General features: G+C 45.4%; 2 protein-coding genes across 5 annotated transcripts; one reads left to right on the top strand and one right to left on the bottom strand.

Annotated features, from left to right (window-relative positions):
* Positions 1-485: 485 nt before the first annotated feature.
* Positions 486-12,345, bottom strand: ttll11 (tubulin tyrosine ligase-like family, member 11). 4 transcript variants are annotated; one of them, XR_008566602.1, is made up of 11 exons: positions 11,244-12,345; positions 9,367-9,466; positions 9,154-9,287; positions 8,485-8,775; positions 5,749-6,033; positions 5,577-5,672; positions 5,390-5,502; positions 2,931-3,158; positions 2,739-2,845; positions 867-1,441; positions 486-752 (listed from the first exon to the last, which is right to left on the bottom strand). XR_008566602.1 is itself a non-coding variant. In XM_054757984.1 (11 exons), the coding sequence occupies exons 2-11, from the start codon at positions 11,712-11,714 to the stop codon at positions 1,134-1,136; spliced, it is 2,133 nt and encodes a 710-aa protein (XP_054613959.1). In that variant the 5' UTR covers positions 11,715-11,840; positions 11,942-12,345; the 3' UTR covers positions 486-1,133. The 4 variants fall into 4 exon arrangements, 3 of the variants coding, with proteins under 3 accessions (XP_054613959.1, XP_054613960.1, XP_054613958.1); XM_054757984.1 differs by having other exon boundaries at positions 486-1,441; positions 11,244-11,840; positions 11,942-12,345; XM_054757985.1 differs by having other exon boundaries at positions 486-1,441; positions 11,244-11,370; positions 11,942-12,345.
* Positions 12,346-13,179: 834 nt separating this feature from the next.
* ppp1r26 (protein phosphatase 1, regulatory subunit 26) lies at positions 13,180-21,795 on the top strand. Its single transcript, XM_054757791.1, has 5 exons — positions 13,180-13,414; positions 14,849-17,792; positions 20,488-20,605; positions 21,170-21,237; positions 21,312-21,795. The coding sequence occupies exons 2-5, from the start codon at positions 14,917-14,919 to the stop codon at positions 21,376-21,378; spliced, it is 3,129 nt and encodes a 1,042-aa protein (XP_054613766.1). The 5' UTR covers positions 13,180-13,414; positions 14,849-14,916; the 3' UTR covers positions 21,379-21,795.
* Positions 21,796-22,138: the final 343 nt, after the last annotated feature.

Raw genomic sequence — 22,138 nt, 5'->3', positions numbered from 1 at the left:
AAAGTTATGTGTAAATAGTTATATGTACATAAAGTTATATGCAGTATTGTGGTCACTCGGCATCTGTAATGTTATGAGACATGACATTAGATCACATGACCTTTCACACTGCATTGAGGCTGGCTACTGAATCGACATGCCATGGCTGAGATCGAGTGAAGGTTCTCCTCTCATGCCATGTGGAAGTGGTAGGTTTTTGGCTTCTCTGTCCTTCTTCCCTACTCCATTTGAAACACTTTAAGTTTAAAATAAGTAAATTTGAATAGGCTAACTAGTTATCTCGCTAGCTTGCTATGCTAGCGGCGGCCGTCTCTTATGTCGCTGCAGTGATACCGTAGCCTGCGCAATGTGATGTAAGCAAAGAATAGGAGTGTAAAAGCGACTACAGGGGTGTTATTTCATGTCTACGGGGCTCTAATAATGTTAAACTAAAAAACATTCCAGTCTGGAACCAATTAACTGCGACAAACGAGGGATGACTGCAATTGGAGTTACATGATTTTTTATGAGGTAAAAAATGAATTCAGTTAGCATTTCTTTGTTTGACTCGGACCTTCTGGAACGAATTCATGACGCTAACCAAGGTTCCACTGTAGAACTTTTTACCATACATCAGCAGGTTTTCATGGACATACAATAGCTTTGTAAAATGGCGAAGTCAAGTGTCCCCTCGTTAGTTGTGCATGTGTGTGTTCTACCTGCAACATGCTCGTAGTGTTGAATGCGAGTTCGTGTAGCTCGCCAGTGATGGGCTTCAAAAAGAAATGTTCATTGAAACACACGCTGGCTCGCATGCATTTCTGTGCAAAATGTCTCTTAGTGCAAAATCAATCAAGAGGTCAGTAATAATAAGAACAACAATGTACCGTGTGTCCTCGTGTCAGCAGGAGTTGAATGCAGCCACAATATGAGTTGCCAGGCAAAGGTGAAGGCAAGCAAAGAGCTGCCACGTAGGATCTGCAAATAAATTAAAAAGTCCATAGCACATATTTGCTGAAAACGGCGACAGAAGAGCACCAACCTCCTCGCGCCTCCTCACTCCATCACTGCTGACAAACCTTTAGTGTCCATTCTCCCCCTCCCTCGCGCCTCGACTCACACATAAACGCTTGCCAGCGTCATGGCTTGCTGCCTCAGTTCTCCACGTTGGCCCTGAGCGTGCGAGGCTTGAGTCTTGCATTCAGCCGGTAGTCCTGGCTGGATGCCCTACGCAGGGGGGTCGGCGAGACCAGCCTGGGGTTGGCGGGGCTCGGGTTCTTGACGCCCCGCGAGGCCGACCTGCCGCAGCTGACCGAGCGACGCTCCTCCGCACCCGGCTGGGACTCCAGCTGAGCCTCGCAGAGCTCTAGCAGCGACAGCGCCTGCTCCCGCGACGACTGGGATTTGAACCTGCGCGCCGCCAGGTTGAGGAAGGCCTCCACGAAGGCCTGCAGTCCCATACCTGCAGGTGAAAGAACAAAAAAACCTTCTAAAAAAGGCCCACCTTCAATTTATTGGCATTTCTTAACAATTGTTCACATAGAAAATAATGAATAATCATTCATAATAAGAAAAGTATGAGTGGCATTGCATCTTGAGGTCAGTGAGGCCGAATGAAGTGCACTACTTGGTGCAACCACCAGAGGTGCTGTCGAGTCTAGATCAGGGGTGGGCAAACTGCGGCCCGCGGGCCACATTGGGCCCGCCGAGCATGGTAATCTGGCCCGCCGGTCATTTTTAAACCTTTAACATCGAAACTGTGGCCGGCAACTTGACTTTCAGTGCTATTGGGGCACGCTTGAGTCGCCAAAATGCAATCTAAATGTAGCTTGTACAAAAAATTCACCCAAGCAACACAACTCGTAACCAAAGTAACCTGCAAATAAATATCTATGCATAATACCCGTGCCAAAATAAACACCCATATTTTCCTGCCGCAAGGCATGCTGGGTAGCTTGTGGTTTGTCGCATTTTTGCTTGATTGTAAAATATGTTGAGGAGGTCGTCAGAGAAGAAAACAAGTTGGAGTTAACATATTCCTGATATCCAGTGTTGTATTGTTCATAGTTGATATTGTTATTGCAGCTGGACTGCCCAGCATGCCTTGTGGGCTTTTGGAAATAACAGTTTTAAGTTACGTGTTATGTTTAGCCATTAGTTGTTGTCTATCATCCCTTTACAGCGGTAGTAGAAGTTGATTTATGTGATGTGTTAACTTGCTGTGGATGTGTTGTGTTTTTGTTTGGTTGCACCGTGAGCAAGTGTGTTGTTCTGTTTGATGACCACCTAAATGTAGGCAGCCCCTCCGCCAAATGTTTTAACCCAACGTGGCCCGCGAGTCAAAAAGTTTGCCCACCCCTGGTCTAGATTCTTCCATCCTGTTCAAAATATATATTTTTTAAGTACATTTTCTCCAAAGTTGACCAAGGAAATGTCTGTGTAACATCCTATTGCAGGTTTGGCCTCTGCTATTTCCGCTCATTAAGGCAAGAATTTGGGCTGTAGAGACGAAATGATGTGATCATTTCATCATTTTTTTAATGAAGGGGAGCGGAATCTTTGGCAATGACTGGAGAAAATGTGCGAAAGTTTTAAAGGCCAGCGAGGACTTTATTTTTAGAAGAATATGAGGTGTTAAAATGGTGAAAAGAGATGCAGACCAGAAATCCAATATTTCGATTCACCCCCTAATGATGCAGAAAGCATCTTGATGATTTTGCTGATTCCAAGCTGTCCTTCCTCTTTAAGTGTTTCCTTACCTGCCTCTCGAGAGTCCGGCAAAGCTCCGGACCAGCGGCGTGCGATGTCGATGTACAGGATGTCCACGGAGGCCATGGTGAAGTTGCTGCTGCTGAGCTTACAGTTCCTGCACGCACACACAATCAAGACGACGGTGATGAATCAAACATCAGCTCAGGCTGGGGCTCCTGACGTCCTTGCAAGGAACGCACCTGATGAACGTTCGGAACGCTGTGGGGCCCAGGCGCATGTTGCCCTTGACGCCCAGGAAGCGGATGAAGAGGGCGGCGATCCGCTCCACCAGTCGCAGGTAGTTGAACTGCCGGTTGTACTTTGGATAGACCTGCTTGAGACACGGCGAGGGCATGGTGCCACCTTCCTGCTGATTCCTGTCCCGGGCCTCAACGGGCGCCTCCTCCCCACCGGCCTTCACTTGGGAACTTTGAAAGAATAAATAAGATAGTTATACTACTTTTGACAGCCAATATGGTGGAATTTCAACGTCTCCACTGTATGAGGTATTTTTTACATTGTAGCAATATGAACCTCAGCAGAGCCACCCCTCCCTACTGGCAAAATGTGGGCCTATCATGAAACCCACTCGCCTGTCCCTCCCTGGTGGTGTAATGCTACAGCTGCTGCCTTTTTGATATAACATATACATAATTCATTAAACAACTTCTTTCCCATGTACAGTCATCCCTCACGGTTAATTGCTTCCCCAGCCTACCGTAATGAGTGAATTTATGTGAAATAGGATTCCTTATTTATAGATCAAATATTTTTGCAGTTACAGCATTGAAAACCTGTGTACGACTTTCTAAATACGTTTTTCTTTTTAACATTAGATCTACACGTGAAATAACACCCCTATAGTCACCTTTACACTCCTGCTACCTAATACTGTAGACAGAATAAGAGAAAATAAGCCATTTAAGATATAAAAAGACTTGTGCTCGTGTCGGATGCTGTAAACTAGGGGAGCTGAGTGTGGGGAGGGTTGCCTCCAATGACCAAGTCTGGTGCTTGTGTGTCTCACCGAACATTACAGTAACATTACTGGCACCTAGTGACCAGGGTAGAATACTACATATCATCACGTCTTTGAATGTGTCTTCTGAATGCCTTATATTTTATATTTTCATTTATTTAGCCATTTTATGCTTGAAAGTGCTTAATTTTGACAAGAAATCCTTGCTTAAATATGACATTTTTTTTTTATGAAACCACAATCCAACATGATTTATTCGCGTATCCATTTTTGAAAAACCGGGATAGAGTGAAGCTGGGAAATTCAAAGCGAGGGATTACTCTGTTTGTTTTACTCCAAAATATGCATGCAACTAAATTCAGGTTCGAGTCAACTAGTATAAAAATACTTCTAAATTTGATCGGCTGTTGGTCTTCGGCGCTGGTGTTTCAGGTGGCTCATTTGGCTTTTTTGTGTGCATTTGATACAACTAGCACGTGAAATGTCTTCCTCCGAAAGTGAACCTGCACCTGCACAGTACAGGTCATCTTACCTCATTTAAGCCTTTTTTTTAAATTATCAGTTATCTGAGCTATTTTTAATATTAACAGATTTATTTATAGGTATGACATCATAACCACGGTGGTTAGCATGTTGGCCACACAATCAGGAGCTCGGGAAGATTTGGGTTCGAATCTCCGCTTGGGCATCTCTGTGTGGAGTTTGCACGGTCTCCCCGTGCGTGCGTGGGTTTCCTCCCACATCCAAAAACATGCATGTTAGCTTCATTGGAGACTCTAAATTGTCCATAGGTATGAATGTGAGTGTGAATGGTTGTTTGTCAATGTGCCCTGCCATTGGCTGGCCACCAGGCCAGCATAGGCTCCAGCATGCCCCGACGACCCTAATGAGGATAAGCGGCATAGAAAGAGGACGGATGGACATCATAATTGCCTCACACCAGCCCCACCCTACTTAAAATGCTAGTGTTCACAAACATTATAAAATAAAACATTTGTACAATTACAGGAATAAAGTGTAATTTTAACTTTCAAGAAAAAAAAGTTAATACATTTTTATTCTTGGAAAATACTATAGTTTATTTATTCTATAGCTCAACTTTTTCTCCTAATTCTGTGAGCATTTTCTTCCATTGTCAGTGCAGCTTTTATATTTCTAAGTAGCACTTAAACTGTGTCATATTGAGATAAATGCTGGAGATTTACAGTATGTTCAAAATAAATATGTTCAAGGGCAAGTGAAGAATGCCGATTCCTGCGAGATGAAGATGTGTAGAAACAGGAGAAAGGCGATTAAACAGAGGGATTACAGCAATATGTCACGAGTATTCATGAATGTAACAGCGCAGAGAGTATTATCTCTGAGGAGATACCCCAATCACTCCGTCGAGCAAAAATAAGATTTAGTAGATGATCTGAAGGCAGTAGAGCTGGTGGTAAAATAGAAAGAGTAAATCCTCTTTGTCAAGGAATAAAAACAGACAAGAGGCGGGGGGTGCTTGTAAGATGAATTGCCACACATGGGAGGCAGTCAGCCAGACTCCAACAACAACAACAATGTGGACTTCCTGCTTAATCCTCCCACTAAACATGCAGGGGGAAGTTTGGGTTCCAAGGGACGGAACAAAGCGAGATATCACATCCTGAGTTTTTTATTTTTTCAAATGCATAGTGTACATACGTGGAGGTTTTCTTGAGGCCGGGGTCCACCAGGCGCAGAGTGTCCCTGATCACGCCCACTTTGACCTCCTCATCGACTGGACTGTTGACGCATTCAAAGACTCCTGGCGCCACCTGGAAGACAAGCTGTGGACTTCAGCACTGCTGCTGCATGAGTACTGTAGCGTAGCGTAGCAAGCAACCCTTACCTCCTGCTCGTGCTCTATTCTCATGCTGGGGTTGGAGTTGACTTCCAGCAGAACAGGTTTCAGGTTCTTCATCAGGAGGATGTCAAAACCCAAGATCTAATGCGAAAACGCGCATGAGAGCTTGAGGGGGGTTGATTTTTAAGGACAAACGTTGCATCTTGACGCCACCTACCTGGAAGCATGTGGGTCCAGGCTTCCCAGGCGGGATGTCAGCCTGATAGTAAACTTTCAGTTCAGGCACCACGGCGATGATGGTCTTGATGACCAGAGCGATGATGTCCGACCACACACGCTTGATGTCCACGCCCTTGGCAGCCAGCCGGTGAAGCACGCTGGAGAGCGTGCGCTTGCTGCCTGTGCTCTGACTGTCCGAGTGGACAAAGTTGCCGCTGTGGACGTTGAGGGAGTAGTTGGTCAGGTGCATGAAGACCTGGCCCAGGTTCTTCTGGCTCGGCTCCTAAAGCGGGACAGATTGGAGAGGCAATGTACGCGACCTTAGCCAGCCTGCGCCACCTCACGCCATCACTTTTTGTGCTGCAAGCATACAGTATGTAGTATTGCAGTATTTTGAACTGCAGGAGGCATTTATGTTTTGTTTGGGTTTAGTTTATCTGGTTTGTTGTGGGGTTTATTGTAGCGTACTATGACCACTGGGGGCAGTATGGAGGTGTTGTGAAGGTGCCGAAGTGAGGGTGTTAGAGTGACGGGAGGTCACATGGTTTTGACTGCTCATATGAAAACTCATGCACGAAATGGTCACATGTGCGACCAGATAAAAGTACACGTCCCGTATTGAGTGACAAGGGAGGCTCTTTGTCCCTTACTATCGTGAGAATGAAAAATATTGTGCAAAATGTGGAGGCAACTGATGACAGCTTGTCAGAGTCTAAGCCTATCGATGCCAGCGTTCACGTTTCAATCTGTCTGCAGTTCGACTTTTCTGCCATCTTGGTTTACACATTCTGCGTGGCGGCAGCTACCTGGCGGCCATCAGAGAGCCCTTCCAGAAGCTAGGGACAGAAACAGGGTGGTTCGAGATGACGGTTGCCATTTATTGTTCAAGTATTTATCAGTAATACAGTGAAAATGAGAGGAAATGTGAATATTTACATTGCAAGTCGATTTTGTTCCTAGTAAAAAAAAAAAAAAAAAGTTGCACACCCTCCATAATGTGCCATTATGGACATCAAACTATTTTTTTTCATCCTAATACAATAAATACAGTCAAACCTGTCTATAGCGGCCATTAAAGGGAAACGGCAAAAGTGGCCGCTATAGGCAGGTGGCCGTTATAGACAGGTTGGCGGCCATTTTGAATTTGTGCGCTCACATATTAACATGTCTGTGATTAGAAGCTTGCTGTGTTTGCAGATACATATAATTATACTGTTACATGTTGACCAGTAGAGGGCACTGTGGGACTGCTGATAAAAGTTGTAAAGAACTACTAGGTTAATAAACCGCTGTTAATAAAGCCATTAAAGTGCATCGGCGACGTGAGTCTCTCCTTCCCCACAACAAGCGGCATTACAGTATTGACCAGTGCACATTGTCTCACACCAGGAAATAAACGGTGTCACTGTCTGCAACAAGCTCCAAAGCAGACGGCTTTTTCTAATGTGGAACAACTGACAGTTTGTGTGGATCTTGTGAATGATTGTGACTGAGCTAGGACTCAGTAATTAAAGTCTACACACGACGGCTTATTTGATTGAAAAAGAAAACTTTTTCGTGCATGAAGCTTCTACTTGAGGCGGTAATTTGGCCGCTATATGCGGTCAGATATTGACCAAGGGAGACAAAATGGGTGGCCGCTGGCCGCGTTAGACAGGTGACTGCTATACACAGGGCCTATAACACGTACATTTTCCGCGGGGGATTTGTCAGTGGCTGCTATAGGCAGGTGGCCGTTCTATAAAGGTGGCCACTAAAACAGGTTTGACTGTACAGCCTTAACTCCATCATGATCATCTGTCTGGACATTGCATTATTACCTGGATTCCCCGCACCCAGAAGCGTCTACAAATGAGACTTGGCAGTCACTATATCAGCAAAACAACTTTCTGCCTGCATTTAGCTTTACTTGTTGGAGAAACCTCAATTAAACCTCCCCTTTTCCCTTTCTTCTGCATCCCCTTTAGGCAGCAAATCAGCTTGGCCAACAGTATTTGCACCCCCTGCTGGCTGATGCCACATAGCGCAAACACTACTTCAATGAGGGCTCGGCAACTAGACGTTAACGTTAACTAGACTTGGGATACCACTATTTCAATGCCACATGAGCCACAAAAATGTTGAAGACTAAAAAGCTTTACAACGGAACCCCGCAATTCAGCACTCCCAGCCTTGCAAATCTGCTGATTTAAAAAAATATAGCAATCTTTGATAAAAATGTGATAATACAGGTAAAATGTACAGCACACAAAAATTAAAAAAAAGCCCATAATTTTTAAATGTTTGTCTTTAAACTTCACTTTTTGTCAAGCACTGAGATTTCACACTTTGTTCGCACCACTTGAACGCACCATAGTTGCTTGGAGACACAAGCTTATATATAACTTCTATACCATGACTCCGATTCCACCTGATAATGCATCATCATACGTTATCATACATTAGAGGTGAGAGACCTTTTATGAATTAAAATGTGTTTAATAGGTGTGTGAGGCATACTGAAGAGATACGGGGAGGGTTCTGGAGCTGAATCTAATCTAATAATTGCAAAAGTCACGCCCGAAGTCAGCTGGGATAGGCTCCAGCCTACCCCCGCGACCCTCATGAGGACAAGCAGCAAAGAAAATGAATGAAGGAATGACTGAACGTTTAACAAAGCAGAACGTAACTCCCGTGAAAATCGGGGATCAACTGGACACTGATCACAAGCAAAGCACTGTGTCGCCATGGCTACCTGGTAGGGCTCGGTGCAAAAGCGTGTGAGGCCCTCCTTGGCGATGTAGATCTCCAGCGGCTCCAGCGACTTGAGCAGCACGTAGAGACGGATGTCGAACTTGAGCTTGTCGACGAGCAGCGGCTTCTGGATGTACTCCTGCACCACCGCCTGCTTGGCCTGGGCGCCCTCCGACAGCCGCAGCTCAGCGGGGTCACGGATGAGGTAGATGCCGTCGCCCTGAGAGCCGCTGTCGGGCTTGACGATGAAGGTGGGGTTGAGCGTGGCGTCATTCTCCTTCACCATGCGGATCTGACAGAAGAGAAATGAGAAGGAGCGTCACATGCGGCCCATTTGATGTTGTATTTATTGCATCACATGCTTTATTGCAGAAATTAAAGTTAAAGTTAAACTTCAACCGTCTAATAGGCAGCAGTCACAAAAATGAGATAGATGCAATATTGCTGGAGGTGAAACATAAGTTCTCATGGAATATTATGTAACTGCCTGATGGTGAGGCAGCCTTACGGTGCTTAAATAAGATACGCTGGTGCTCCCTGCTGGACATACTGTGGAAATGCATTTTCATTTTAGGGTTTGCTGGGTTGACGAGCACAAATAATTTTATTGAACATTTTTTGCTACTAACAGGGCCATAACAATATGACTAACACACTGAATGGTAATAACCTGTGTGGAGAACTGCTGGTACTCCTCGGGCAGGATCCAGGACTGCGGGTAGAAGTCGTACTCTTCTGGGAACAGCTCTTGCATAGTCCGCACCGATCGGCTCAGGTTGATCTTGCGCGACATTTCCACCATTCCTAAACACAGGACGAGATGCCTTTAAAGGCACGTGTGTCACATTGTCATGAGAAAATAATCAAGGAAGCGACGGAATACCTGGGAACTTGTTCACCTGGCCCGACACGATGTTGTCATTGTCGTGGAAGGAGACGCCGTGCCAGTAGATGTCGCACGGCGCTCGTCGTCCCGACGGAAACTGCTCGGTACAAATGTATCAAAAGACGTACGGTTAGAAAAGCAAAACACTTGAATCGTTGGGAACAATCTGATGTGTGACCGCAACAGGTGTTGGCTGCTAAAGCTAGACGCCGACTTTTTTTTTTTTTTTTAAGATTTGCCGCTATCTGCTCGCAAACACATTATAATGCGAGTGTTTGTGTAGCTTGTCGTTACAACTCTGGACAGTAGATGGCATCATAACTCTTAACGCTTAATAAAGGTTTTATGATCACAACAGTTTGACCCTGGAAATGATTATCCCCATTATTTTCTACAGAAAAAGTGTTATTTTTTTTTAAAACAACAAATCGTACTCATCTTTGCGGGATCTGCTGCCGTGTGTGTCACGTGTTGTTCTGTTGGTGCTGGAGTGGAAGGATAATCTTGATTACCTGTAGCTTAGGCAAGTTGTGATGAGAATGTGCGACTCTAAAAGGATTTTAAAGCGTGAGGACATCTAGGACCACAAAGCGCATTACAACATGATGCCTTCCCAAATATGCTTCCTTGCTCGATAGAAGGCTAAAAAGATGGCATCATTCTTTGAGCTATCGCTCTTGGCAGCGCAGTCCATCTTGACACAAACCCACCTCGACTTTGGGATGAGGATGATCCCTGAAGGAAGTGCATCCCATTAGTGGGTCGGCATGCGAGCGCGTGAAAGCCCCCATGGCGGCCGAGCGAGGGCCACCACACGGAAATCAAGAGTGGGAAGAGTCGTTGTGATGACGTTGAACTTTAACGTGCCAAACTTTGTTGAGGCCTTGACCACAAGCCCCCGGACGTTGTGTGGGACACCTCGTGGCTCTTTCGGAACGTTTCAAACTACCGCTGATTCACTCTCATCTTCCGCTGCCGTCAATTTGGCTCGCCGTATTCTCTTTGCCTGAAAGAGGACTTAGCCACTATTGGATTAGGCCAGCTTAAGGCTAACCATTTCCACTGTTCAAGTGAATGCCATATGCTTAAAATCAGCCAACACCTGGCTCTGCAGATGCATGGAAGCCCGACTCTAAATGCAAGCTACAACACGCCAATGGTCAAATTCAATTAAAGGATAACGTAGAAGGAGTTCAAACTCCTCCAGCGGGCTGGCAGCTAGAAATTGACAATGTTGACTGCAGGGGGGGTCCATGCCATGACGACAAAGCAGCTACTGTTTCACGTAATTGGGTTTACGGGCGAGCAGCTGCCTACCTGCCAAAGCCGTCTTTTTACTCCTCATGCATAATGGAAGCCGTGGTCATAACGGACCAGAAGAACTGGATCGATTAGTCAACCTGTGAATATTTAACGACAACCTGCGGGTCACCAATGGACTTGTTTATCTAGAAGTTATCAACACTTCAGTGGGACACCAGTAATACAGCTGATTGCCGGCAAGATCTGAAGAATAAACGCTGGCGCCCCCCAAGGCTCAGTGGTCAGGGTGCTGCTCCTTGCTCTCCACACCGAATCACGTTGTCTGATGATCATCAAAACTAAAAATATGAACCCCACAAAGACCATAAAATCCGCAAAACCACGTTAAAAACTCAAAATAACTTTGATAGCTACGATAGCAAAGTGAAGGAACGGTGACATTCAGCACTAACGTTAGCTAACATATGCTAATGTTTTACTTGCATATAAGGTTAACTTCTTCTTACACTTGTGATACCGTAAAATGTCAACAACAACAAAAAATGACGCTCAGTACCACTGTGCATGTTTTAATGCAAACAAATCAAGAACATGAAAACAATTCTACAAACCTCTTTCCACTTCAACTGTTTGATGCTCATCTTCACTGCCTCCAGAGAGGTTTTGGCTTTGGATGTGTCCACACTGACCGGTCTTCTCTTCTTTGCAAGTTTGCCTCCCTCCTCGCTGTGGATATTACTGGAAGGATGATGGATAGTCGCATAGTTGCCATTAGTCTCCCACTTGCCGTGCAGCACCTTCGCGGCTCCTTTTACGAGGAGCTGCTTCTCAACTTTGCTGAGATGTTTTCCAACTTGAGCACAGTCCTTCCCAGTTGTACTGCGGCATTCTGTGGTGTGTTTACAAGCGAGGGCGGATGCTCGGGGTGGGATGCCGGAAGCATCCTCATCCAGCAACACCGGGGATGGAAGCAAACAAGGAGGCACCTGCTCCTCGGCTTCCACGCCCTGCTTCTTCTGCACACCCTCGACACAAGCTTGCATCTGCAGATCAGGCTGAGCCTTGCCATAATAATCAGTCATTATGCGCAGTGCTCAGACCGGCGCTGCTAGGCTGGGTGGAGATGTAGCAAACAGTCCGCTCTCGCTACCTGCATTGCTGTTGGAAACTGCTTGCGAGCTGGTTACCACTATTCCAACAACGTCGTGCTATTGGAAAGGAAAAGTGAGGCTACATAACAAAGCTAGCTAGCATAAAAAAACAGTGACACTTGTCAACAGCTGAGCTAGCCACCTGATGTTAGCCTAACCTGATGCTAGCCGGCATGCTAGCTGATGCGACGATTCTGTGATGTTAACCTCCCAAGTACAGGCGGCTCCCAGGTTACATACAAGCAGTCACCGGCGACGCCATACTCCACACTCCCTGGTCCCTACTCGGAGGCTGCTTCTGCTGACACCAAGCAGCTGGTCGCTGAGCAGCCGCTAGCCCAGCCTCCATCTGTGGAGCGCTGTGTTGCATTCGAGGATCCTCGTTAACACCGTTAGTTCATGGTCCGTTTAGGTTTGGGACAGTTTATCCCGTCACGTTACGCTGACACAGAGCTCTAATTGTTTTAGGATATCATATCAATAGAAATGCTATTATTTTATACTGTTTGTGTTCCTTTCAGTTCAACTGTTATTCATTCGAGATGTTTCCAACAACGTGTTCATGTTATTTCCGACCGTATTTAAAGGCAATACGTGGTTGCCAGATTCTGTTGGCCTCGTCCACCCTTTAAGTAACCGAACAATCTTCAGTTAAAACGAATAAAATGAATAAATAAATGTTATGAACACCAATACCCTAAAAGTAGAACAGTTTAAAGTACATTTTATAGAGTCTATTATAACAATATAACTACTGCTCCATAGGGGAGCAAGCCAATAGCCTGATAACTAAAAATAACAAAAATCAACTATTAAAACATGCTTCAGTAGCTTATGACCGTGTGTGTGTTTTTTGTAGCATGTGGATAACTTAAAGTTGATATCTTCTTAGATTACCACATAAAACCATGGGAGTAAGCAGTTTAAACATTCACATGTAATACACCTCTCTGAATTAATGTAAAATTGTCACTTTTGATTTTGGTGTCCCTCGTGGCTCAGGGCTAGAGCCACAAGCCAAACTCATGTTGTATTTTCCAAAATCTGTGACTTTTTCCCCTCACTGCATGAGCGCAAAGTGGATGAACAGGATGCTAAAAGAGAAGCATATTGCTTTATTGTTAGCATTATTTTTAGCATTTGCATTCTGGCTGTCCGCATACAGCAACTATATTGTACATACACTTTGTGCAAGGAAGGCTGCTGAGTGCATCTATTCGGTTTTATTTAATTAATATTATAATTTACCTCCTGCATTTTGCATCCAAGTTTCCTCAAATGATCATTAAAGTGTGATTGTCATCTCACACTGAACAAAGATTCTGACTGAAAGCACCATAATTAACCCCATGCTTGAGAAATAAAACTTTTCCATCTCATGTTTAATTGTCTACTTGTCTTGCACATGGAACGTATGATTCAAAAACGACCGTAGCCATATTTGAATGTGTGCACTCGGCTGTAGCCAGGCAGCAGCCGCCTTTAAGGAAGCTTGTCCACCCGCCAGTTGGAGGAGGACTCAACGCCGACAGACTTGGCCGGTGGGTGAGCTGAAAGACGGCCACTGAAATCTAACAACCGCGGCGTTCCGCACCGGAGCAGCTGGCTTCTTACTTTTCTTCATTTGCACGGTGAGTTTTGTCTTCGTTGTCCCGTGTTTTGTCGTTGTAAGCACGGCGTGGAGAGCGAGGTCGAGGGTGTGCATCGTGGCTCAGTACAAAGGCTTTCTTAGCCGGAGAAAATGCCGGGGCTGCGGCAGCCGGGAGGCCCGCTCTCTCCTTTCAAGTCGCCGCCTTCCCCCCGCCAACCTTCCGCTGTTCCACGCCACAAGACACGCTTCTCACACAGCAAAGCGAATTAGTTTGTCTTTTCAACCAAGTCGGCCAGTGTTGACTAGGATTTAGACGCCTATAGCCGTCGTTTGTGGACAACCGCGGTCCGTACCGATAAACATGGTCGCTCTGCGGCGTCTCGTAGCACCGCACGCCGAGCAGCCTAGCACACTGTGCCGCTAGAGGGTGACAGGGGGATCGGGGGTTGCTCCGTGGCAGTCCAGAAAACGACCAGGTGGGACATCCACGCATAAAACCGCGTTTCATTCACATAATTGTTGTCTGTGGAAACTTCCTCTCAACGTGAAGCAAAAGTTGTACGATTTCTGCTTGGTTTTTATTCGCCTTTCCACGGGGCGCCTTGGGTAGAGCAAAGCCGCTTGGTGCAGTTAGTTTCCGGCCATTTCTGATGGCTGTAGCCGGTCATGAATGTGTCATAAAGGGGGGCTCAGTTTTCGCCTGTTGTCCGGCTTTAATCAAACCTTCTGTGTAAGGTGGAATAGAGAATTTAAATTATGAGACTTGTGGCTTCCAGACGGTGTTAATGTGCTTTGGAGAATGGAGAAACCTGCTTGAAGAGCCTCCTCGCCGGCTATGGCCGGCTGGTTGGGAGGGTGGACCTCTCAGTCCCACATTAGCATCCAATGCAAATGCATTCAGTCACATAATGGAGGAAAATGTAGTTTTGTTCTGTTTTTCAATTTTAAGTCCTAGTTAAAATGTACTTTACCCATTTTCACAAGGTGGATAAAAACATGCTTTTACATGAATTGTGGCTATAACTAACAATTTCCATTGGGCCTAGAATGTTGTAACCGAACACGTTCAGTGTAAATAAACACCGCCTAACTCCCAAAACGAACATACACACAAAAAAAATTACCACCTTGATTGAACTAAACAAATATGTAAGAGCCTTAATTACTGTGATAATTAGCATGTTTAATTGACAACAAGGTATTGAGGGCAAACAAATGCATTTAATAGCTTATCATCTTATCTACTTTTAGTAACAGAAACAAACATGTGGACCTTTAGTGTTTTAAAATGTTGAAGCGGACTTGTCCATGTCTGTAATATATATTTACTGTGATTGTTAATCATCGGGGCTCTCTGAACGTTCAAATTGTCACTAGACTTACGACGTTGCCACGGGACCACATGCTTACCGAAACAATGCTATACGTAACGCACGTGGTCATCAGTAAAAACATATTTGTGTTTTCTTCTTAGGTTGAACAATGTGACCGCAGAAGGAGTCAGCTCTCCGATGGTCCACCACCTCACCTTACTTCACTAGAATGTACTTGATGAACGCACCGACTGTCGCAGCGCCTCGCACAGAATGGAGAGCATGCGGTCCACCCGGGGGCTTTAGCCTTCCCGTCTGCTTCAATGACTCGGACGCTGAGTTGTCCAGCAGGGGTTCTATCTCAAACAAGGTCCAGATGATCATTGAAAGCCTGAGGAGCACTCAGTCCTCACTGGAGATGGGCGACGAGACAGAGGAAAATCAGGACGCGCCTCCCCAGGCCTGTAAGGCTGCCGTGGGTTCTTTTGCGCCAGCCAATTCCAAAAGTCATACGACTGGTGTTCCATCCCCGATCCAGGACAGTGACAAGAGCAGCGACGCTGAAAGTGATGATTCTGTGGACAAAGGAATAGAGGAGGCAATATTGGAATACCTGAAGGAAAAGGATGGCCACAAACGTAAGATGGAACTGTGCAGCGCTCTTGCTCAGTCGTCCAAACAGACACAAACTATTCCCCAGGTTGTCAAAATAAAGTCTGAAAGCGACACCTTTTCCATCATGACCAGCAACTTTTCCAAAAGCGCCACCCAAGCCGCCCCAGCAGGCGTCCCCTTGAAGAAGTACATCAAACACAAGGTCATCCTTCGAGATCGGGCAACCAGTCCGGTCAACCCAAACAGTCTTGCATGCAAAGTGAAGGCGGAGAACCTTTCTGACGACACCAGCAGCAGCGACGACGGCATCGAGGAGGCCATTCAGAGGTACCAGCTGGAGAGAATGGAGCAGCAGTTGAGGGGAGAGGCCTTCAAACCGCTTGTGGAAGATTCGGATTCTTCAAGCGATGACGGCATTGAGGAGGCGATTCGCAGCTACCAGCTGGAGCAGCTCAAAGAAAAGATGTCCTTACCCGAGAAGGAGACTACAACAAACGCTAGCACTGAAAATGCAAACAAGCACAAACTTCAAAAGAGAAAAAAGCGAGCGGAGAAGGTGATGAAGTCCGTGGAACTGCCATCTTCGACTCTCTTCAAAAGCTCGCTTGATGTCAGCCAGAGAACCAAAGGCAACGGTTTGCTGTCATTTGGACTTGATGGCTTTAAAGACCAGCCTACACAAGCGCCCCCTAAAGCCAATACCACCGCCGAGCTCATGTGCGCCGAAGCCATCCTGGACATCTCCAAAACGGTCATGCCTGCAGCCTTCGTGTCCCATCACAGCGTCGCCCCGAGCGCCTGTGTTCCCGCTGGATCCTCGCGTGCAACTCCAGCAGATGAAAGCAACGACAGCTCCATCGACAGTGAAGACGGCATCGAGCAGGAAATAATGAAATTTCTTGAGCAGAAGGCGCAGTTGGTCAAACAGACACCAGGGTGCGCTGCGCCTCGAGACGAACCGGAGACGGTGACTGAAAAACACAAGGTAGTGCAAAAGAAACCTCCCGGACTGTCTTTAACGCAGAGGCGGAAACACCAGGAAGAAAACAACCGGCTTGCCATCATGACGGCGGTGGATAAAAACGCAGATAAAGATGCGTCTGCTAAACCTTCGAAAGTCCATAGGGGGGAGTTAAGCCCGCTGCTTTTCTCCCAGAGAAGTCAATCACAACCATTGGACAAGCAAACTGGAGACAAGAGCAGTTCACTGGACAGCGACGAAGATCTCGACACAGCCATTAAAGACCTCCTCAAGACGAAGAAGACCAAGAGGAAGACCAAGTCGGAGCGTAATGCACTGAAGCGCCCAAAGGAAGAGGAGCCACCGCGAGGCCCACTTATGAAAAAGGCCAAATGCGATCCTCCATCCAAGGCTGGTATTTTGAAAAAGGCCCACAAGAGGAAGAGCAACTCGAAGGACAAGCATGGATTGGTGAAAAAGACGAAAGCAAACCACACCAGCAAGAGGCCAGCGGACACTGCAAGGGAGAAAGACACTCGTCAGATCAAGGAGGACAGCAGCTCAGTGGACAGTGATGACAGCATCGAACAGGAGATCAGAAAGTTCCTCGCCGAGAGGGCGGAGAAGGTCTCAGAGAGGACAAAAGATGAGGAGATGCCGAGGAATGGTGCTGCCTCACTTCGACTTGACAACATTAAACAGGAAAATCAGCTGGCTGAAATTCCTCAACAAAGAATCAGTGTTTTGGGTCAACCTCTTCTGGGTGGCCCTTTGACCAAAGCACATCAAGACAAACCTGTGCCTCAGATGCCGGACAACTGTGCTGTTGGTCCACAATCACGAACTCTGGAGGCGGCGGACGGGGCAGGGTCGGCTCGGACCGAGCCGAGCCCGCCGATCGACCAGGTGTCCACCCAACAAACGGAGAGAGTCGAGAGTCTTTCTGGAGCGAGCGTGGATCGGTCTTATGCAGAGTCAGTCAAGTGGCGCCAGAGCTTTGGACTCCCCATCATTGACCCCAAGAATTTCAATCAAACTCCGTTTTATATCAGCCTGCCCAAACAGAGAGAGAGTCCATCCGCGCCTTCTTCTCATCAAGGGAAAGGCACTGACTTCCAACCTTCCACCCAAGCCCCTCTTTGGTCCCCTGCAAGAACCAGCAGACCCCCTTTGTCCTGGTCTACGGACACAACCGCCAAGACACCCACTGCGAGCCCCGTCTTGAGCTTCTTCTCCACCACCAGGCAGAACCAAGGCGCCTTCACGTCGAGTGGCCGGCCGCACCGGCCGACGGTAGAGGCGGCGGCGAGCACAGTGCACGTTCCCCGAGACAAGAGCGTCTTCGTGGAGCTGGAGTCCGGTAGGACCAACCACGTCCAGGTCCAAAGCAGGCAGAGCAGTGAGGGAAAGGCCAGAGCAGACGGGCAGAGTGAGAATAAGAGCGGGAAGATAGACGAGAAAGAAGCAGCTGAGGAGGAGTTTATAGATGAGTCAGAGAGTGAAAGTCCAGAGAAGAAGCAGAGCACTTTGTAAGTATTCCTTTAGCCACTCTGTCCCATGGCGTCATCGTGTTCCTTATCATGGTTTAGCTTGCCTCCTATTTATACACATCTTCTTCCTGTGTTTGTACCTTCATGCCAGTACAGCAGCACTCGTGTGTGTGTGTGTATGTTTGTGCGAATGTGCCAAGAGGTTATTGAAAAGCAATACTGCAACATTTTGGCTTGAGAGAAGTCAACATCATTCGGAAAAAGGGCAGAGAGGGACAACATTTCTAAATGTGACAGCCAAGTAAAACATGAAAAGAATTCAAATGAAGATCTAATTATTGTGCTTAAGCTGAAATATGTTCTTGTGTCGTCCTATTGAGAGCTTTACGACGAGCAACGACGTGATCAATAATCAAAAGTGGACGTGATCGCGCAAAAACTTTATGTTCAGCCATGATGTAACAGGAAGTGGTAGCGCAATCTTTGTGGGACATCATTTCAGAATGAGAATGACAGCATTTTACAATGATATCATCATATCAGCTTCCCAGCTGAGTAGATCTTAAATATTCCATGACAGCGAGAGTGCAAAAGCCTTAGTCCGCCACTAGCTTTGTTGTTTGAACGACCGTTATTTAGCTAAATAGTGGGACACAGACAGATTTCACAGACCAGATATAGAGTGCTGGTGCGAGCTGAAACATCTGAGCCACTGTTGCGGCCTTAAAGACTTCTGGGAAAGAGGAAATATCCCGCTTGGAACGTCCCAGGTTCGACTTCAAGTCAAACGTAAGCAAAAAAACACATGACAACCTCGATGAGGATGTCGATTAGCATACGCGCTACAATACCCTCATCGATTCATACAATGTTTTTTTTCTACAGTTTAGCACAGTGGTGTCCAAAGTGCGTCACGGGGGCCATTTACAACTGTTTTGTTTTTTTTAATTGGCGTTCGTCACATTCAAGAAAACTACTGCAAAAATGGGGGGGAACAATTACTTTATGAGAATAAAATTAAATATTAGGAGAATAAAGTCATAATATTGAGTGGAAAAAATAGCGAAAATTTTAAATATATAAATTTAAAAAGGCGTGTAATTGTGACTCACAAACAAAACAAAGAAAAAGTTTCAATTTTAGGAAATTTAGGTTGGGTAAAAGTTATAATATTCTTATAATAAACTCAAAATATAATTATAAAGACATAATTACAAGATAAAAGGTACAAGAAGAAAGTTGAAATATTTGTTTAAAAAAAAAAGGAAAAAATGAGCAAAAAAAAGTGTAATGTAGTGTAAAAACGTCAGACTAATCATGCAGTCGTCCCTCGTTTATACCAGATAATTGATTCCAGACCAGAGCGCGATAAATGAATTTCCGTGATATAGGATTCAATGTTAATACATTTGAATATTTTCATAGTTAGAGCACAGAAAACCTCTTTATGGCTTTCTGAGACTAGCGAGCTAACCAGTTAGCCTCGAATAGATTTCTTCTCAGCTTAAGAAGCCAAAAGCTTACCATTGGCTGACTTCATGACTTCATGCAGTGTTAAGGTAATGTCATGTAAGCTAATGTCTCAATGTTTTGTGTCATTACTGCCACCTAGTGACCACAATGCTACATATCACTTGCATTTCAATATGTTTTAACTGATAATAGGCCGCAGTCTAGCACCAAACAGCCATCATTCATTCATTCATTCATTGCAGTTCCACGGACTTCATTCATTTATAAAAAACTGCGATATAGCGAGGGAGCGATCATCAAACTGCGATATTGCGAGGGACGACCGCATGCTTTGTATTTGAAATGCAAAGTTGGCCCCAGCTAACTAACACGCAATGTTTGTCAGCAGCTACGGTACCAAAACAACACGTCTAACGGTGGACTAAGACTTTTGCACGGCTGCATCACTCGTTTCGTATGTAAAGCAAATTCATCTTACTGACCACAAACTCTGACTTTTTAAAAAGTTCTTCATGGAAACAAAGAGAACCTTCTAGAACCGAACCCGGCAGCCCGGACCGGACAAAGATGTTGACATGCTACGACCTGCCAGTGTTTTTGTTTTTTTTACGACCTGCTTTGAATGAATGATCTTTTGGGTAAAAACACAAACACTGACGCATACTTTATGGTGTCCAGTATTTACTGCCTTCCTTTCGGCCCTCCGCCCCTCCGCCTGGCTCCTGTGTAAAGAAGAAAAGAAAAATGAGGCTTATTTATTTTTGTTTATCAGAGGAGAAAAAAAGAAGTTACTGAACATGCTGTGCATTGCCAGTTGTGTAAATATTTTGTATGAACTGCCCCCCCCCCCCCCCCCCCCCATTTCCCTATATACTTTTTTTGCTGTGTCTTTTAAGTGCATCTGTGTAATAAAGAGTGGAATCCAAGCAACGTTTGTTTTTTTGTTTGTACACGTATGGAAAAATGTTGGTATTTTGATTGTATTTCTTTCTATATAATTTTAAATGTATTAATTTTTTTATTAATGTTAGTTTATTAGTACGCAAATGAGTCACAGGTCTTTTTATTCCCTAATCAGAGTCAAATGCATTTATTAGCATTCATTTATCTACAATATATGTTCATTTTATGCCAATACATGATGTAGTTTATGCATAGCATTTGTATTTAGGTCTTGAACTGATAGCGTTTGGTCAAAGAGCGATTATTCCTAACCTCATGCAGGCAAGTGACATGTGCCCTGCTCTGCCTCTTCCTGCAGGTCCTTGTCCAGCACCATCGACCCCGGCATTGTCTTCAGGCCTTGCATTGCTCTTTCCACAGAGGAGCGCCGCTTGATGTTCAGGTGGAGACACCAGGGTGAAACGAGGAGCACGGAGGTACAGTTTTACCATGCAGGACCACATGATTGACAGGCCATGGTTGAATGTTTTTTAGCGGCCACAATTATATGCAATGTCAAAACATGTCATATTAAATATGACATCCAATGCAAAGATAAAGCTCAGCTTTTTAGTCGGGGTAGGAAATCCACATGGCACTATAGTGTACAAAAGACCCATCATTATGTAGCTGAAGGTCTTTTTGCACATCAGGCAAACACAGAAGTTGAATATTTGAATGCAAAAATAGACTTTACACTCATAATTGTATCAAACTATAGTCCATAGCCAATACTTGACATTATTTGTATTCTGGGGTGAGATATGTAATGCGGGGGGGGGGACAATCTAGTACATTTTTAAAAAAATAATCAGGTGCAAACCTGCACAAAGTTGGTTTGTATATTTATTATTTATGATATTATGGACCGTATCCCTTCTGTATCTCCACACATAGACATACAACACATGGATATTTGAGAAAAATGAGCACAAACTGTTTGATGAAAACAGTGCAGGGGTGCCTAATATTACGGATGCTTGCATGTGACTTGCTTGCAGGCGACAGCGCCCGCCGACAAGACGAAGCACCACGTGAAAAGGAAGCTTGAGTTTGTTCCTGTGCGCAGGTATTAGGCGTGTATTTGAGGGCTGCGCCTTCATCGTGCACGTTTTGCACTGAAACGACTGTTGGATGTTGCAGAAGCAGAGTTTGCTGTTCTGGTTTGAATTACATATCATTCCGATGTGACGGCTCCTGTTGGATTTAAGCGAAAGAAAAATGTGTTGTTCATCATTTGTTCACATAATTCATCAACAGAGCAGGCAGCGTTTGTTTACGTTCGGAGAATAGAGCCTTATTTTGTCTTCGTTTTCTTAGCCTTCAATGATAAAGTGGCCTTTGCGTCTGTGAAGCTGCCTCAGAGTGTCACCATTTGTCTTCACTTTGTTTGTCAGCGCCCAATGTCTGTGTTTGTTTTGTTGATATGACCTTCAGCTGTTCAAGTCTTGGACATAAAAAAACAACACAAAGTGGCTCCTTTATCTTGAATGAGTTACTCCCCCCCCCCAAAAAAAACATTTTTTACCTATTCATCCAGTGAATTAGCATAAATGTGTATTTAATCATAGTGCTATATACTGCAATTCTTACAAACATCCATCCATCCGTTTTCTATGCCGCTCCTCTTTAGGGTCGCGGGGGCATGCTGGAGCCTATCCCAGCTGACTTCGGCGACATGCGGGGTCCACCCTGGACCGGTGGCCAGCCAATGGCATGGCACAAACAACCACACTTCACCACTCTTCACACTCACATTCATACCTATGGACCATTTAGAGTCTCCAATGAAGCTAACATGCATGGTTTTGGAATGTGGGAGGAAACCGGAGTACCCGGAGAAAACCCCCACACACACGGGGAGAAAATGCAAACTCCACATGGACATTCAAACCAACTGAGATTTGAACGCAGATCTTCCCGATTTCCTGACCGTGTGCTATGCTAAACACTAGGCCACCGTGTGGCAT

The sequence above is a fragment of the Dunckerocampus dactyliophorus genome, chromosome 17 (assembly GCF_027744805.1).
Source record: "Dunckerocampus dactyliophorus isolate RoL2022-P2 chromosome 17, RoL_Ddac_1.1, whole genome shotgun sequence".
NCBI lineage: Eukaryota > Metazoa > Chordata > Actinopteri > Syngnathiformes > Syngnathidae > Dunckerocampus > Dunckerocampus dactyliophorus.
Note: the sequence above shows the minus strand (reverse complement) of the source record. Positions and strands in the feature narration are given on the sequence as shown.

Bases quoted from the DNA above. Each gene is read 5' to 3' on its own strand.
- ttll11 (XM_054757983.1), bottom strand. From the start codon at position 11,714: ATGACTGATTATTATGGCAAGGCTCAGCCTGATCTGCAGATGCAAGCT. The intron at 9,467-11,243 runs GTTTGTAGAATT...TGTACCGAGCAG, and splicing joins AACAGTTGAAGTGGAAAGAG to TTTCCGTCGGGACGACGAGC. The intron at 5,673-5,748 runs GTAGGTGGCGTC...TTTTCGCATTAG, and splicing joins CTGGACCCACATGCTTCCAG to ATCTTGGGTTTTGACATCCT.
- ppp1r26 (XM_054757791.1), top strand. From the start codon at position 14,917: ATGTACTTGATGAACGCACCGACTGTCGCAGCGCCTCGCACAGAATGG. The intron at 20,606-21,169 runs GTACAGTTTTAC...ACTTGCTTGCAG, and splicing joins GTGAAACGAGGAGCACGGAG to GCGACAGCGCCCGCCGACAA. The intron at 21,238-21,311 runs GTATTAGGCGTG...TGGATGTTGCAG, and splicing joins GAGTTTGTTCCTGTGCGCAG to AAGCAGAGTTTGCTGTTCTG.